Below are 18,220 nucleotides of genomic sequence, written 5' to 3' on the forward strand. Positions count from 1 at the left end.
GACAAATTGATGTTTTTTTATATTCATTAAAGCAGAAGTAAGCAGAATGTTTGTGTTAATATAAGTCTTAAATAGTTAAATCTTCTGACAGCAATCACTTATATAGAGTGTTTGGTCTGAAACACGGGTCTGTCAGTCTCTCTGCTCTGCTCTGAGCCGAGGAGAAAACTTTCCTTGTATCCTACAACCTTTATCCAATGAGAGAGAACGGCATAAAGGGGCGGTCCTCTCTGTGTGTGCAGCCAAGGGATGCGCGTGAATGTGGTGACGTAGGGACGAGGGCGGGGACTGCTAACTCCATTGGCTGACAAGAAGTTAGCCAAAACCACCGGATCGCTTACTTCTGCTTTAACCCAATGAAGTAAAACTCCTGGGGAAAGGGGGTGCCTAGATTAATAAAACCTAATATCAACATGGTAAGTCACAGCCATGCAACTGTTACAATGAAGTCTTGCTTGCCAGACCCTCCTCCAGAAAAGAAGGAACTAGAAAATGTCCTTAAATTTAGTGCCTATAACCTTTCATTTAGGAGTCATATATTGTACAGAGCTAATCAGACACATCTCTCTCTCTCTCTGAACACCGACATGTGGGAGATGTCAACCGGCTGTGCAGCTGGATAGGTCAGTGGGTAATGCCAGTGACTTTGAATTGGGAGGCTGGGGTTTAAATCCCAGTCAGGACTAGTATGTTGCAGATGTAGCCTATTGCGAACCCTCAGAAGAAGCTGCCCGTCTTCCTCAGACCTGGAGACTCATGATCTGACCTTGGAACAAACCTGAGACATATTTTGATATATATTTTTGAGGGCAAATGTCTTAAAGTTAAAGCCCCACTATGTAGGATTTGTAGTAGCTATTGATGCTTTGGTTGATAAGAGCAACCGACCGCTATTTCGTTCCCAGAGAAGCACAAGCTGGGTTTCCATCCAAGTCGTATCGAATTTAAAAGCGGATTTTGTGAAAATGTGCAAAAAGCAAATGCGAATTTATGACCGTTTCCATTCATTATTGTTTTGCGATTATTGGGAGAGGAGGAGTGCGCCGTGAGATTACGTCATAAGAGAGCGTGAATGTATCCAACAGTTGACACTCAGCTGACACTCAACATCATGGACAATTTACGTACTTTCCGGACTATAGACGCACCTGTATAAGCTGCACCAGCTACATTTTAAAAGAAAATACATATAGCCTATAGGCCGCACTTGAATATAAGCTGCAGGTTTTCATGTTGTAACATGAGATATTTACACAGAAAGACAGTAGGGAACTGTGACAGTCCGCTCGCTTTTCCGCTGTTTTGGTTATGCTCCTCTCCTCCATGTGCATCTGTTTACATACGAAGCCGGTGAAAAATCAATAAGTTACATAACGATGTTACGGCGTGTGTTTGTGTAGTCTTAACCGTCATAAATAAAAGATTATGGGTTACGGATCGCGTTTGTGTCGCGGGGTGCAGAGACGAGAGCTGGGAGACCGGGGCGTCGTTCTCCATTTGTTTGAACGTGGCTGGGTGAAGTCCAGCAGCACTTCACCCACAAACTCTGCCTCAATTCGCATAATCTGTTTCCATCACAAAAACTCGCATTTCCTTTAATCGATACGCTGACAAATCCACCCCCTCCAAGCGTATAAACTTTTATGCGCATTTACTGCCTTTATTCGAATTTCTGGCGTTTCCATTCAAGTATTTATTCGCAATTTTTGAAAATGCGAATAAAAAAAAGGTGGATGGAAACGCAACTAGTGTAGCCTAAGCACAGCCCTTGCCGGTACAATGCCAAGCAAAGCTACACAGCCTGAACATCTGGTGAGTTTTGGAGGGGAGGCAGGCCGGTCGTTCGGCCCAGCGCAGGGCGCTTGTGTGTGGATGAGAGGAGCAGGGAGACTGGGACCACTGTGTTCCTTCCTGCGCAAGAAAATTAGATAGTAGTTGCAGCCGGCACGGTTCCAGGGTGCCATTCCGAAGGGCCGCCACTCCGAACGTTTACTTTAATTTGTCGGAATGCCGACCCTTAATTATTTATGGGAAAAGGGTGCCATTACGAACCTGAAAGAAAGGGTGCCATTCCGAACCTGAAAAAATCTTGAATGGTTTACGGCACACAGTAAACAAGCCTAATTGCGGTGGTAGCGTAGTGGTCAGAGCATCTGCTTTTGACGCGGTGGATCAGGGTTCGACTCCCGGGGGAGATACATATTAACTGCGATTTTATTGGCCTCTACCTAACCTTTTTACTAAACTTAACCAACTCCTTTCTACATTGCCTAAACCTAACCAAAGCACAGAGCAAGGACATTTATTTTCAGCAGGAGTGCCGCGGCTGCATCAGACCATGGATGTAATGCATCAGACTCGCACCTGGGTGAAACTTTGGAGGCGGAGGGGGAGGGGGAGGGGGAGGGGCCGGTCGGGCGCTGTCCCCGCGGCGCGTCGTGTCAAGCCGGGCAGGAAGTCAAACCACGAGAGAATCCGGTCAATTTTCAAAATAAAACACATTCGGAACGGCGGCCCCTCGGGAAGTTCGAAATGACGGACCTTCGGGAATTTTCGGACTGGCAGACCGTCGGAATGGCGGTCCTTCGGTATGGCGGTCGCCCCCCAGCCGGCACGACCCCGTTCAGGCTGCAGCGGTGGGACCATTTATCCTATTAACTATTTTTCTACCACTTCATTGAGTTTTAGACACATTTTAAAGGTTGAAAAACTACATAGTGTTGCTTTAAGGGACTGAAAGTTGCCAAAGTGTGTGAACTGAATCTTAATTTCATACAAAAGCCAGAACATTTTTGGAGTTATCAGACACTGAAACTAGATTCAAAGGGATGTCTGCCCTTAAGACAGCGTGACACAGAAAAGATTACTTTTCTAGTGTATAGTCAAAAGCATGTTGTCAAGAAAACTAGGTCTCTAAACATGTGGACCATCCTTTAAAACACATTCCAATCACTCCCCATACTCTCACTCCTGATAGGTCAGCGAGGTCTGTCCTCACTGACATTTCTATTACAGACCATTAGGTGTAACAAGTTCCACTTCAGAGGAATCTAGATTTTGGAAAGAATCTAAACATTAACTTAATCCATTGCTCATTGATTTGGTGGCAGAAATTTATTTCCAGAAGCAATCAAAACCTCTGAGCTGAAACTTCATGCACTACAGGGAATCCATGGTATAGTGACATTAACCTTCTAAAGCAATTTGTGAAGACAGCCTGTTGGAGCTGCAACTACATTTGTATACTAATGTCACCTATTGTTGATCCGTCTAAACTGCAGCACCTCGTCCAAAAAAGGAGCAGCAGGAACGCTGGGTACCTTAGTCAAGGTCACACAGACCTCAAATTCACCAGGACTCAGACTGGCTGTGCAGCGAGTTGGATGAAATGAAGTTGTAAAGTGAATTATTTATAATGGTTGGAGGTAAAGAAAAACAAAAACTGGGTTTTTTTTTTTAAGAAACTTTATTTAGAAGTCTTAAGTGGTCAGTAGAATAGGTCCAGATGAGAGATGTTGCTGGTTGTTCATGGCTGTACTTCTTTGCTCTGGAAATGAAACGAGACAAGTGTAAGTCACAAGTTTCATTTTGAACAGTTGGCATAACATTTGAACACTTACCTCTTTTTTGTCCCTTTACCCCTTGCTGTCTGTAGCTACTCGTGCTTGTACCGTGCAGACACTGGCCTCTGCAGGCGCCATCTGTCTGGCTGCTTTTGTCACAAACCACCACATCACAGTGGACATAGATCTGTGAACAGACAGAAGGATTTAGATTTAGGCAGAAGGGCAACATGATCTGGTTCATGTGCTGTGGCTTGAACATTTTGGAGGGTGTTACCTCGTCTTTGAGAACCTCATCATCTTTAGTGAAGGTGAACATCTTCATGGAGAAGCGTTTGAAGTGCAATGGGACAGCAACTCTGGCGTCGGCCACAACAGGATGAAAGATGGTCACATAGCTGTCGTCATGGTTCTCACAGCTGATGGGAAAGAAAAAAAAAAAAAACAATTAACCTCAGTGCATTAAAAAGCTTTGAAATTCAGATTTAAGTTTGTGCTCCACATTACGTGTCCACAATGATGTCCCAGCTGGGCAGCGATGTCCTGTCCTCATGAAGAGTTGCCCAACAGTTCTCCAAGATGAGCTCCAGATGGGGGTCAGTCGAATACATCAGCTCCACCTCAAAATACAGTGGCTCTCTCAGGAACTTCACCACTGGATAACTTTCTTCTTCGTAGAAGTGTTCATATGATGAATCTGGAGGAGGAGATTCCCATTTGAGGGACAAGTTATCTTAATACTGTCAATAATGCCAAATGTTGTGCCAATAAGTCAAAAGTTGTCCCTTTGGTCCGACCTTGGGCTAGCCTCATTTGCACAATCAGCTGTCCTGTCCCGATCTCTGCTGCTGGGTTAATGGTCCTCGGTTTGTAGCTGAACGCAACCGTCTCAGTCTCGTTGACAACATAGTAGCAGGAAACTGTTTGCCTACACAAGAAAACATACAGTTATAAATAAAATATAAGAGCTCAAACTCAAGTCACATGATAACAATCTGATCACTTTACTTGTATTCAGGATCAACAGGTGACGTGTAGGCTGCTCCTTTGTGGCCACTGTGGTAAGGCAGGCCAATTTCATTCTCGTACAGCATGTAGTGGCCAAAGAACTAGAAAAAAAATATATAAAAGAAAAAGATGAGGTAGCATTAATAATACATTCACCAAAGGCACCAATTAGTGTAATTAAGGTGTTGTGACTTACTGTTCTAGTGGTCCCGCAGGAATCGGCGCTGAAAGAGAAGAAAGCAAATCGATCGTCGCTGAACGCTGGCTTGCAAGATTTGTCTTTCAGAGTCAGCTGACCCGGCTCAAGACTGGGGACCGATTCCACCTTCACGGCCAGAGCGGAGATGGTTCCATTTGGGTAGCAGGCTATGGAGAAATTTAAGATGTTTAAGTTTTAAACATTGTAGCAGTGAGAGGACAAAAGGCATCTGCTAAATAGAAAGAAAATAAAAAACACTTACTAGTTGTCGTCAAGGGGAAATTGCAGGCCAAATAGAAATCACCAAGCAGCCAGTTGTTGATTGGATCCCACAGCAGAATGTCAAGTCGGGCTCTGACTGAATCGGAGGTAATCAGCTGCAAAAACAGAAAGTGAAGTTATTTGGTGCAGATGGAGTTCAGCCAGTTTGTAAAAAACTCTGTAACACGTCGATGACCTACCTCAAACCCGCTGGCCTTGGCCTGGTAGGGCACCACGAGCTGGAAGTGTGTGCCATTTTCTCTGAAGTTGTAGACCTCGCCGAGCTCGGAGGTGAGCTGCTGAGTACCGACCATGGTCTGGAACTTAGAGCCTTGACTCCCGTATTTCACACTGACGTAAAACACATTCCTGTCGCAGGTGCCAGTGATGGTGGGAAGCACTGAGGGAAGAGAGGTCAAACATGTAATTAAAGCTTCAGTTGTAACAAATTAAAGCTTCAGTTGGTAACAATTATTCAGTCATATTTGCTGGAACTGTCACTATATTCTGACATTAAAGGGTAATTTAGGACAAAATCCAACTCCTCTGGCTCCACCTCCAGCCTGTGATCGTATTTGCCAAAATCCATGACCAAAGCTTCTCAACCAGTCAGGTAGCAGCCAATCGCAGCTCGTACACGTTGTAGTGAGCTGATGGAATTTCTGACTAAGTCGTGGACTTTACTTTCACTGTCATGACGATACACCGTCAGCAGCTCCCTCTTTTCACCTCTGTCAACCTTCATAAGAGGGACCTGATGGTGTATTGTCTTGAAATTCTTGACCAAGTGGCAGAGTTTACTTTCACTTTGTCAACTTACCAACTGTAGCTTTAAGTTGGGTTTGTTTAATTCTGGAAGAAACCAAATATGTCTACGAGAGTCTCACCAACATCCTGTAGAGATGCTTCCAAATCCACTGGGTGGGCAAAAGGAGTCTCTTCGGGCAGAATTGAAAACCCAAACACCAAAGGGAGGAAGTAGACTGTGACCAAGGGTTCGGGGTTCTGCAGAACAAAGAAAGCTCAGGTTACGACTGAAGAAGACCACTTCCACCACCGACCTGTGGTGCAAATGAAACGTTGCTATTCAACCGTCATGTCATACATGCTTCAGGACGACGTCGGCATCGAAGGGCACTTGCAAAGAGAAGCTCTTCAGGCCGTCAGCTTGGCCGTGCTCCTGGACCACGAAGCCTCTGGCTCGGCTTTCCTCAACGGTGAGGACCCCGGTGGAGAAGGTGATGTTCCTGAGCTCCACGTCGTGAAGAAAAGCCCCCACGTGAACGCTGAACATCCGGTCCTCAGGGACAGTATCTGTAGAGCACAACATGTCAGATCTACACTTTCCCCACAGAGCTTAAAGGGATAGTAGCATTTTTTTTAAAGTGGGGTTGTATGATCTACAAATAGCCCCTAAGTACTTTAATAGCAGTAGAAGACTCTGCACTCCTCCCGTTAGCAACGCCAGCCCATAGCCCTGCCCAGAGATTAACATACAGTGTTGTGAACAGACCCAAAGAAATTGCCTATTTTCGTGGTCTAAAAGAGGTTTTACCTGGAAAAAAAAAAAATACACAGTTCCATTGTTCACTATAATTTTTTCCAGCCCCTCAAAGTGCAGGAAAAACTCAGTTTTTATTTGGAGCTAACCAACTGCTGATCGGCGGGCGCTAACCCTGGGCCGGAGGGAGACGTGAGTTGGTTAGGTCCAAATAAAAACTGTGTTTTTCCTGCACTTTGAGGGGCTGGAAAAAATTATATTATAGCGAACAATGGAACTGTATTTTTTTTCCACGTAAAACCTCTTTTAGGCCGTGAAAATAGGCCGTTTCTTTGGGTCTGTTCACAACACTGTATGTTGTAAATCTCTGGGCAGGGCTATGGGCTGGCGTTGCTAACGGGAGGAGTGCAGAGAGTCTTCTACTGCAATTAAGGTACTTGGGGGCTATTTGTAGATCATACAACCCCACTTTTAAAAAAATGCTACTATCCCTTAATTTAAAAAAGGGGGGGACTTACTATCTGTGGCGTGGGGGGGTCTGGGCATCAGAGGGGTGGTAATGGGGAACAAAACCTTGTATCTGGTGTCATCTTGGTTATCAGCTCTCCACAGCACCTCAAGCAGGGGCTCCACGCTGAAGGTGACGTGGTACTGGTAATCTGGGGCATGGCTCTGCAATTATTCATGGCATTTTAATAAAACATGCAAATGGACAAGTGACCTGAAGTCTTGCATGGTAAATCCACACATATCCCAACCTTGTAGTAACCATCGGGTGAGCCCACTGGGATTTCCATAACGATGTGGAAGTCTGTTGTAGATAGCATGTACCCCCGTGCGGCCATCTGAGATTTATCCAGCCTCTGCCCGTTGACTCCCATGTGCATTTCGACCATTTTAAAGCTGCCGTCCATCAGCGGCGTCACACGGCGAGGTACGTGCCAAGAGATTAGATCCTCGGTGAAGAGGACACCGCCTGTTAATGACAATGACAAACACAACCAATGACTCAACTGTACTTCCATTGACTTGACTCATTGACATTTGAGAGACTCACTCACCTGTGGGACAGGCAGCTGCCACGTTCACAACACTCAAACCATGCGGTGCCCTGTAGTAAACACTGGCCCTGAAAACCTCCATGGGGACGCCAGCCACCTGGAAGTGGTGTTACAAGAACACACAGACGCCCATTCATAATGATGCAGAACATAAATAAAAACAAACACAGGAGGAGCTGTGTGGTCGCTTACATCCTCAGAATAAGTTTCTGCCGTGTTGTATGGGCTTCGCATAACCAGGCGGCTTGAGGTAGTCGTGGCAGCATAGCCGGCTTGTTCTGCCTCCCTCTGCACCATCGTCACTGGTTCTGGAGTGAAAAACGTCATCTTCCAGATACCGTGTGCTGCACCTGATGCCTGAGAAAAGAAATCCAGACTCGCATTTAATTTTTCTCATAACCTGAAATCTGCATTTTCCCCTATTGTGAGGATTTTTTTTTTTTTTTTACACAACATACTTCAGGAACGGTGTTGAGCTGGGATACATCTTGAACATCCTGAGTCTGCCCCTTTGCATTAACATCAGGTGTAGCCATGCGGGTTGACACCTAAGGAAAGAAAAGAAAAAAAAAAAAAGAGAGAAATACCAGATTTATACACAGCTGTAGCAGCTGATGACAGGTGTTGTGCAATTGTGTCACAGTAACCCACTTCCATGTAGTTCCTGTCGCAGAGAACCTCTCTGGAGGCCCAGCGGGTGTAGCTGCACGTCTGAGTCACGTCATGACTGGTCACATCGGAGGGACTCTGGCCGTGCATTTGGAGCCTCAACCCAACATTAAATGTTGTATCATCCTGTAAATCAACACATTGTTAGAGGAAATAAAGCATGTAAGAATTTTTACATGTTAGAAAATGAAATGAATAGTATAATGACAATGCTTTTTTGGTTCCAGCTTCTCCACTGTGAGGATTTGTTGATTCTGTCTTGAATAAAATACTTCTGCAGGTTTAGAGCAAGTTATTTGAAAATGGCATTGATCATGTCAACATTTTATGACATTTAGAGACCAAACAATTCAATGAATTTAGAAAATGTGGCCAAACAAAAATCAATAGTACTCAAAAATCTTTCATACACAGGAAATTAACTTTATAAACCATTTCCCCCCCATCCCAACTACTGCCTGCATGATCAGGCCAAGATCATTTAAAAATCTGGCCCTTAAAATGCATTACAAGGGGGAGGATATATCATCATTAGCTCAACATACTTCGTTGTCCACATAGCAGCCCATCAGAGACGTGTAGATTCTGGTGTTGCCCCATGGGTCAGACTCCATGCTGTATCCACACTGAGCAGCCAGGCTGGGTGTCAGCGCAATGTGCCGGGTGCCATCTGGAAAAGGAGAGGAGGAGAGGCAAACATGTCAGGGATCGCTTCTCCCAGTGATGAAGCAATCTGCTCACAATTAGCAGAGTTTATACTCACTGATTGCTTCCACCTCGAGCTGGTTCCCCACTGCTAGAGCTTTGTCCAACGACAGCCTCATTAGATTACCCGCACAGTCTGACCTTAAACCACTGCCTGGTTAGAGAGAGAAAAAATAAAATAAAAAACTGGTTAGACAGAGTGTGGAAAACTGACTCAAGCTGACATGAAGTGGTTAAACGTGAATTCATCTTACTTGACTGCGAATTGAGCTTCACATTTGGCCTTGCTTGACCGAAGATGATTAACGCAGCCAACAAGTTCCATGAGAAACTTAAAAAACAAAGAAAATCGATTAGATACTCTTAAAAAAAACACTTAAAAGAATACAATATGAAAAGGAAAAACAAGACAATGAACTTACATGTGTTCAAGGTTCCTCATGTTGCAGTCCACTCACTCACAGCCAAACAAAAAAAATACACAGGAATCAAACCACTGTCAGAGCTTGGCACTGAAACCCCAGCAAGCCCCACTTACAAACCCGCTCCTGAGTGGCTGACTGCTGCTCTGAGCCTCCACCAGGTGTTTCTTATATCAGCTGATCACGGCGCACAGCTGAGGCTCGTCAGTAATCCCACACCTGTCTCACTCACTGTGGGCGAGGTGGGATAGCCTGGCTTCTAACTGATATCTGAAACTATTATGTCTTAATTGCATTATCTCTCTATCCCCTTGATTGATCTATACAATATATATATACTTTACCTATTTTATTTCATTTCTATTCTATTTTAATGCATTCAGTTTTTATTTTATTTGATCCCATTGCACTATTTTATCTTATTATAGTGTTTTCCCCATTGCAAACGATTGAGTGTAAGATAGCGTTTCCTTGATGCCTTTCATTCCAGTGTTTTAAAAGGATAGTAGCATTTTTTTTAAAGTGGGGTTGTATGATCTACAAATAGCCCCTAAGTACTTTAATTGCAGTAGAAGACTCTCTACACTCCTCCCGTTAGCAACGCCAGCCCATAGCCCTGCCCAGAGATTTACAACATACAGTGTTGTAAATGGACCCAAAGAAACGGCCTATTTTTGTGGCCTAAAAGAGGTTTTACGTGAAAAAAAATACACAGTTCCATTGTTCGCTATAATATAATTTTTTCCAGCCCTTCAAAGTGCAGGAAAAATGCAGTTTTTATTTGGACCTAACCAACTCACGTATCCCTCCGCCCAGGGTTAGCGCCCGCCGATCAGCAGTTGGTTAGCTCCAAATAAAAACTGCGTTTTTCCTGCACTTTGAAGGGCTGGAAAAAATTATATTATAGCGAACAATGGAACTGTGTATTTTTTTTTCAGGTAAAACCTCTTTTAGGCCGCGAAAATAGGCCGTTTCTTTGGGTCCATTCACAACAATGTATATGTTGTAAATCTCTGGGCAGGGCTATTATGGGCTGGCGTTGCTAACGGGAGGAGTGCAGAGAGTCTTCTACTGCAATTAAAGTACTTAGGGGCTATTTGTAGATCATACAACCCCACTTTAAAAAAAATGCTACTATCCCTTTAAAATTCTTGTGAATGCATTTGTGTATCTTTATATACAACCCCTATCTTCATCGTTTTTATCATGTAAAGCACTTTAAGTTGCTGTGGGCATGTAAAGTGCTGTAAAAAAAAAGCTTGATTTGATTGACTGATACACTATGAAGCTGCATGTGTGTAAATAAACAAGCATGAATTAGAAATGTGCAGTAAAAAATGTTTTATTGTTAATTGATTTATAGGATATTTACAGGTGTGTTTCAAAGTAAAGATGCATTTTATTATATATAAGTACAGTATTGTTTTTCTCATCTTGTGGAAAGACCATCCTCATGTTTTTTCCTTTTCAGCCGAGACTCTTCATTAATTAACTCTTGATTATGGTTTCACATAAACGAACCTTCCAGCGTCTCCAAGATGGTGCACCAACTTTTATTACCGACAGTAAAAATCCCAGATTCATCGTTTTACCTGGTGCGTCGGGGTCGATCGGTCTGCACCGTCCACTTACAGACTTATACAGTGATATACTTTCTTTTATGAGGTCATTACACTTTTTTTTTTTTTTTAACCCGGCTGAAAGTCTTGAGTCGTTGCAGCAAAGGAATCATCGATGCTCTGCTTAACAAAAATCCATATTGGTGTCGCGCCTGATCCAGCGGGATGTCTTCTTCCTTTTATGTGAACAAACAGCAAATGATTTTTGCATTTTGCAGCTATCTGGATTTAAGCTGTGCATTTCTTTAATACAGAAAGCTTTATAAGGTTTGTGTGACACATAAAGCTGTCCATCCTCAGATTAAATAACAAAATAAATCAAATAAATTAACATAAAATAATTTGACAGTGATTGACAGCACAGCACATTGCAAAAAATATATAAAATATGAACTCTGCAGTTACGATGTTGTCAGTATCCCCTGTTTGTCTTCTCCTGCTGGTCCAGAAGTGTCTGTTGTAGACTCACTTTGGCATCCTCGAACTCTGGATTGAGCTTTAATGCTTGTTTGAAGTCACTCTTGGCATCGTCAAAAAAGCCTGTAAGATGACATAACAAATAGAAAATGTGTATAAGTTTATGACGTGTAGTGCACTGCCAGACTGACTTGTTTAGAGCCAGCAGTTTCATTTTCTATAGGCATCGTGAGTAGTGGGGATGACGACTGTCTGGATTACAGCTCCATCTAGTGTCCACAGGAAGAACACACCTACACTTTATCATCGATGACATTGTGTTCATGGTCAACAATAAAAAATAAAAAAAATAAAAAAAACAGGATATGATTATTGTTTTTTATAACTGATTCTATTTTTAATAATAATTACAGAAGTTTGTGTCGCAAAGGTCAACAGAGTCACATACTCAGGAGGACAAGCTTCTTCTTTTCACCTCTACTGCAATCCTATTACTACACACACACACACACACTCATGTGGAACTTAAATGTCTATTAGTCAAGTGCTTTTACCATTTCCTTCCTCCATGAACGTGCATCTATTCTGACTACACTTACAGGTCACATTTACATAGATGGTAAATATATACAAACTGTGTGCTGCCACTGCCAGTGTCTGTAACTATGATGGAGGGGGAAACAGCTCTGGTGGACAAACTGAAGACTAATACGTCAAACAAAGTTGAGAATTTGTGACTATATTGGGCTAATTTCAAATGATTTAATGTATATTGTATGATTTAATTTTAGCATGTTTTTATTTGAACTTGTATCATAAGTATTTTACTCTATTTATTGCACCCCGCACTTTCTTTCTTTCTCTTTTCTTGGATTTGTTACTGTTTTATTGTATATTATGTACTGTGTATGGATGTTTTACATGTAGGCTACATGGCAGCTGTCATAACTCCCTTGCCCAAGACAAATGTCCCCTGGTGGGACAAATAAAGTTTACTTGATTTGATTTGAATTCATTGTATAGTCATCACATTGATTGATCTGTTTGATACCCCTCATGCTCTCATTTGTCACCTGTCTGTCACTACAGTTGATCTCTTCTGGAGACCAAATAATGAGTTTGATTCATCACAGATTTACATAAATCAGGAACATACATTTTTGGGAACCATCATTGATAATAGACTCAGCTGGAAATCACATATTGATTATATTAAAACAAAAGTCTCCAAAACAATCGCAATACTACATAAAATAAAGCACATAGTGAACAAAAACTCACTTTACATACTGTACTGTTCCCTCATACTTCCTTACTTAACATATTGTGTTGAGTTATGGGGTAACACATACAAAACAATCACAAATCCTATCTTCATACTGCAAAAGAAAGCCATTAGAATTATACACCAACAGGATTACTTAGCACCAACAAATCCACTCTTCATCAGTACCAAAACATTGAAATTCGAAGACCTGGTTAATTTAAACACTGCTGTAATAACTTATAAAGCAATAAACAACCTACTTCCACCCTGCATACAAAAGCTGTTCTCAACTAGAGAGTCTCAGTATGACCTCAGGGGGACCTGCATTTTAAACAAACCAAAAGCAAGGACAAACACTAAAGCCAAATGCATTTCTGTTATTGGAGTAAAATTATGGAATAGCCTTGACAATGAATTAAAATCATGTACAACTATTACACAATTTAAAAGAATGTTTAAAATCAATGTATTGAATAAATATTTAACACTAACATAAAGTAAGAAAATTATTATTACTAAATGGAGGTTCTGTTTGTTTCGTTTTGATACTGTTCACTTTACTTACGCTCTTCGAGTGTAATTTTTCTACAAATTTTGTTTTGTTTTGTTATTGTAATTTTTCTTCCTGTAAATAGGATAGGCATTAATAAGCTTTGCTTCTGCCTTTGCCCTTTCGCCCATATTGATCATGAAATTTTGACTTGTTTGTGTATGTTAATGTTTTGTGGAATGGACGAATAAATAAATCAATCATGTTTAAATACATTTAATTATCGGATTGAGTGATTTAATTGAAAAAAAAAAAGTTAAAAATTTGACACATCATAAATCAGACGTTTATTATGAAAGGGTCTGAGCGGAAGTCATTCATATTACTCTGTCTGGTTCAGTTCGCTGTTATCAGGCCAGAAAGTGTGTATTCTCCTTACCTAGTCTGTAGTGGATGAGTCCTCTGTTGTAGAAAGGGATTTCAAACTGACTGTCGGCCTCTGTGGCGAAGCTGTAATCTTCTATCGCTTCATGAAAATCCACCCGCAGGTATTTTATCTGCCCCCGGTTGTTATAAGCGGTGGCCAAATCACCAGCTTCACAAGCCCTGAGGAAACACGACACAGCCGCATTTCAGTTTTATTACAAAGAGTCAATGTGGTTTAATGATAAAGAAGACAGAAAAATGAAGTAAATGTAAGATAAACACAACCAACAGCAGCGCAAACTGACTGTTAGCTGCTAACTCGCTTCTGTAGGAAAAGACGAGCACCTGGACTTTAAGCAGGAAGAGATAAACTTTGTGTACAGCTCCTCTGCCTCTTTGAAATTCCTCTTCTTAAACTCAGAGTTGGCATGTTGAAGCGTTTGGGAGTTATCTTCCTCCATTTGCAGGTTTCTGAATCTGTGAGGCTTCGTAGTTACTCATACAAGTTTGTTATGGTTTTTCCTTTTGTACCCCGGATGTGACGTAGCCCCAGAGAACGTCCAATCAGGTTTCACTGCGTCATGAGTGGGCGGGGCTTAGCAGGCCTCACTTTGACAGAGGGTCTTATGCTTCTGTGACCTTTAGCTATTTATATCGCAAACAAACATTAATGGTAAAGAGGAAGAATACTTTTTCCAACTGCATCACTTTGTATAATTTAAATAAACAAAAATAACTTTACTTATTCAAACCCTTATTTATTCTCGAAAGGACATTGAGGTTTTACCCTCATTTGCAATCTCGTCGAGATCACAGCAATATTCAAAGCAAAACACAATGCACAGCATAGGATAAAACACAGTTACAAAAGTTAAATACATCTGATTCATTACAAAATTTAAAAACAGTTACAGACTGTGGTAAAGAGGTTTGAGATGATATTTTTTATAATGTTGATAGGATGGAGGAGCATTAATTTTAATTGTGAGTTGAAGATCGTTCCAGGAGGCAGTACAGGGGCATCATAGCAAAATGCAGATTTACCAAGTTCAGTTTGTACCCAGGGGACTTTAAAAGTAAGCCAGTCATTGGAGCGAGTTGAATATGAACCTTGATTTAAATCTAACAGTGTTGTAATGTATGGTGGGAGTTTTTCAGTAATGGCTTTAATTAAAGATGAAGAGATGCCAGTGATTGTTGCGTCTTTCTGACAGGGAAGACCAACCTACTTTTGTGTACAGATTACAATGATGAGTGCTATAACTATCGCCGGTAATGAATCTAAGAGCAGAGTGATAGACCACATCTAGAGGTGAAAGAATTGAAGGGGCAGCATTCCTATAAATAATATCACCATAGTCCAACACTGGCATAAAGACAGCTTCAACAATCCTCTTTCTGCAGATCATAGGGAAAATAGATTTATTTCTGAAAAAGAAGCCAATTTTTTGTCTAAGTTTGCTTGTGAGGTTGTCTATGTGAAATTTAAAAGTTAATTTTTCATCAAGCCAGATACCTAGATATTTAAACTCAGTGACTCTCTGAATAGTAGAGCCATTTAGCGTAGATAGGTGCAGGCGGTTATATTCTGTGTTTTTGGATCTAGTGAATAGCATGGATTTTGTTTTATTTGAATTTAATACAAGTTTAAGTTTGATGAGAGCTTTCTGCATTATTAACATGCTTAACTTAATTATTAACATGCGCTATTATGTAAATTTTGTTATATAACTCACATAACATTCACTCACTGTTTGGTCATTTACTTTCCACAACCTCCCATAGGCCTACATATCATATTTTTTGGGGGTAGACATTATAAGTCCTTTCATAATTTCTTCTATGCTTGTATATTTTAATAAAATATAAACAAAAATGTTGATCAGTTTTATACATTGCATAGGCTACATTACATTTTACATAACATAACCATTACATTTGTTGTTTCAACTTTCTTTATCATGTGTATATGGATTTTTATATTTTATTCTTATCTCAATATTATATAAGTATATATGGATAAAATATATATATATATATTTGTGTGTTTCACTGTGTACCAATGTATTTTTGCACTTATTTGTAATGATAAATGTTCATCTCAGATAAAAGGGTATAAACTGTTAATGGTAGATTAAGCTCCAGTGTGCCAAAATCACTCCAAAATAAGTTGATCATTTCAAAGTAAGCATGTACACATTTGATTTTGATGTTTAAATTTTTAAAACAGCAGATGGCAGAGTTGACTCCAACCCCATTAAAACAAGGCATTGAATGTATGTGAGAATACAATGAAGTTTATGTGAAATTTACCAGTAGAGATGGTAAAAGAGCCAGGGTAAATAAAGTTGTACAAACATAATAGCCAGCCCGAGATATTAACATAAGATCCAATCTGATACTGAATAATGTTTGGATGTTAAGTTTGTATCTTGATAATGTAAAAGATGTGGAGGTTTTCACTCTGAAACAAAAACGAGGAACTGTAACAGCCTGACACATCTGTCACGCCTGTTGTGGGACAGTGTGGACTTTCGCTACAGTAAATACACAACAACAAGGGAAAAAAAAAAAAAAAGGCCATACCATAAGTAAACTGGTGAGAAATTCTCAGACCATCTCCCAGGTGAGGAAGTCAACTGTCCTGGTGAAGAATGTCACCTTGAGGAAACAAAGGTCAGTCAGGGGCCGTGCACTTCCCTTTCTGCGGCCCATTTATCACCAGACTGCGTGGACGAGTTGACACAGATCAAATGGAGACCAGTTTGACCCGGAGGCTCAGACCTCTGGCTGTTGACACTACTACTGAGAAAATGGCAATAACATATAGTGTAGTGCCTGTGTGCTACTTCCTGTTGGTCATTTTAAAATAACTTGGATAAATATCATTAGTTATATAGCACACAGGGCCGGCCCCTGGCATAAACACTCTATGCGGTTGTTCAGGGCCACAGCCGTTAGGTGGGGGGCCACATGATCAGAAAGGTACCGGGGTTCATTCAAGTCATTTAAACATCCTGAGGTCTGCACGTGCACACTATGAGCTTTATATGTAATTTGAAGTCAATATTCAGCTTCTTTTATCTCACATTTGAGACATTTGGTGAAAATAGAACGGCAGAATGACAACATTTGTGCTCAAAAAACAATCTTACAAAATTTCATTTTAGACTTGTTTTCTACACTTATCTATTACTGTATTCATATCCTATTTCAAGCACCAAAACAGTTCATTCTCATGACTGAAGGTGTGTTTTCACAAGGGATTTGAAATTTTTCAAAAAGCAGACCTCAAATTTCCAGCATTTGGCCTAAATTATTTCTTTATACAGTGTTCTAGGACAAATTGGCCTCAGTGTGCTTACAGCGGAGGTTCTAATATTTAGACATAAAACACTTGAGTATTGTTACATCTGCAAGTATCTTAAAAAGATAAATTTAAGAAAATATTTAAAAGTCGAGAAAATGGCCTCAAACCTCAGAGGGCATAAACACGTCTGTATTCAGTTTTAACCAGTGATTTGGTGTTTGCGCTTAGAGTGCAGGGCCACAAACAAAAATCTTGTTTAGGGCCACCAAAATCCTAGGGCCGGCCCTGATAGCACAGGTTTATTTTGGCAGGGAAATCACATACACACACATGAAGCAAAGATTTGCAATGTTCAGTGTGTCCTCGTCGAAGCCGCTGTTTCTTTTAGCGCTTTAAATGTTGCTGTTTGCTGAGAGAATTAGCAGAAAATATCAAAGTCCACTTTGGTCTGGCAGAACCAGGTCAGACATCCATCACACACACCTTCATCCAGGGGGTTCCTCCCCTTCCTCTTCCTCCTCCTCCTCCTCCTCCTCACCCACAGACCTATGGCACACTAATTTGAAGAGTCAGGAAACTTTGAAAAATATGTTAAATGTAATGTATTGACATGAAAAAATCTAATTTTCACATAACAAAAGTATTTTTTAGTGACATATCCATGTGTGTAATTCTGTTATTCAAGTTTTTCCATCCAGTGGCATGTTTCTGCATTTCATTTTCTAGATAAATCATGTTTTAACTTTATTTCAGTGATTTCCCTTTGATGATTCTGTTGCACTTTCATGTCTTTTATCACACTATTGTCAGAAAATCAAGACTATTCTGTTGTTAATGGTCTAGTTTCCCTACAGCCTTTTTTAAACTAAAAGATTAATATAGAAAGTTGCACAATTTACTTCATTTCTATTTGCATTCAGATGTTCATTTGTGTAACATCTGGTTTACACTGAGAAACAGCTGGAAACAACACATCACAGAAATAGTTCGACATATTAGGGAATATCCTTGTTTACTTTCTGCAGGAAAAGAGAATAAGTGTATTTCCTAGAACATCAGTAAGGATACTACTCACCATATTATTGACATTTGTTAGCAGACACAGGAAAAACATCTCTATTATGCTTTATATTCAAATACATTATAAGGTTGAAGTTTATCCTCAACTTCTCTGCTTTAAATCTTTTCAACAGGGAAACACTGCACTGAACTTAACGTGTCTTTTCCACTTCTCGGAGGCGTGTGAATCCCATTCATCTTCTCCCACTGAAACACCGGTGGGCTCACCTCTCTGACCGCCCG

General features: G+C 40.8%; 2 protein-coding genes across 2 annotated transcripts; both read right to left on the reverse strand.

Annotated features, from left to right (window-relative positions):
- Window positions 1-3,449: 3,449 nt before the first annotated feature.
- Window positions 3,450-9,530, reverse strand: LOC146961688 (uncharacterized). Its single transcript, XM_085770687.1, has 21 exons — window positions 9,390-9,530; window positions 9,222-9,298; window positions 9,026-9,121; window positions 8,808-8,932; window positions 8,245-8,388; window positions 8,052-8,141; window positions 7,786-7,950; window positions 7,594-7,690; window positions 7,291-7,508; window positions 7,051-7,204; window positions 6,137-6,345; window positions 5,919-6,036; window positions 5,232-5,431; window positions 5,033-5,147; window positions 4,768-4,937; window positions 4,572-4,672; window positions 4,361-4,491; window positions 4,071-4,260; window positions 3,841-3,982; window positions 3,621-3,750; window positions 3,450-3,547 (listed from the first exon to the last, which is right to left on the reverse strand). Exons 1-21 carry the CDS (start codon window positions 9,407-9,409, stop codon window positions 3,480-3,482), a joined length of 2,760 nt encoding a protein of 919 aa, XP_085626813.1. The 5' UTR covers window positions 9,410-9,530; the 3' UTR covers window positions 3,450-3,479.
- Window positions 9,531-11,395: 1,865 nt separating this feature from the next.
- On the reverse strand, window positions 11,396-14,123 carry ttc32 (tetratricopeptide repeat domain 32). The gene is made up of 3 exons (XM_085770688.1): window positions 13,954-14,123; window positions 13,622-13,788; window positions 11,396-11,548 (listed from the first exon to the last, which is right to left on the reverse strand). Exons 1-3 carry the CDS (start codon window positions 14,067-14,069, stop codon window positions 11,421-11,423), a joined length of 411 nt encoding a protein of 136 aa, XP_085626814.1. The 5' UTR covers window positions 14,070-14,123; the 3' UTR covers window positions 11,396-11,420.
- Between the last annotated feature and the right edge of the window lie 4,097 nt (window positions 14,124-18,220).

This window comes from Trachurus japonicus, chromosome 24 (genome assembly GCF_045865225.1).
Source record: "Trachurus japonicus isolate A0001 chromosome 24, Traja_1.0".
Taxonomy (NCBI): Eukaryota; Metazoa; Chordata; class Actinopteri; order Carangiformes; family Carangidae; genus Trachurus; species Trachurus japonicus.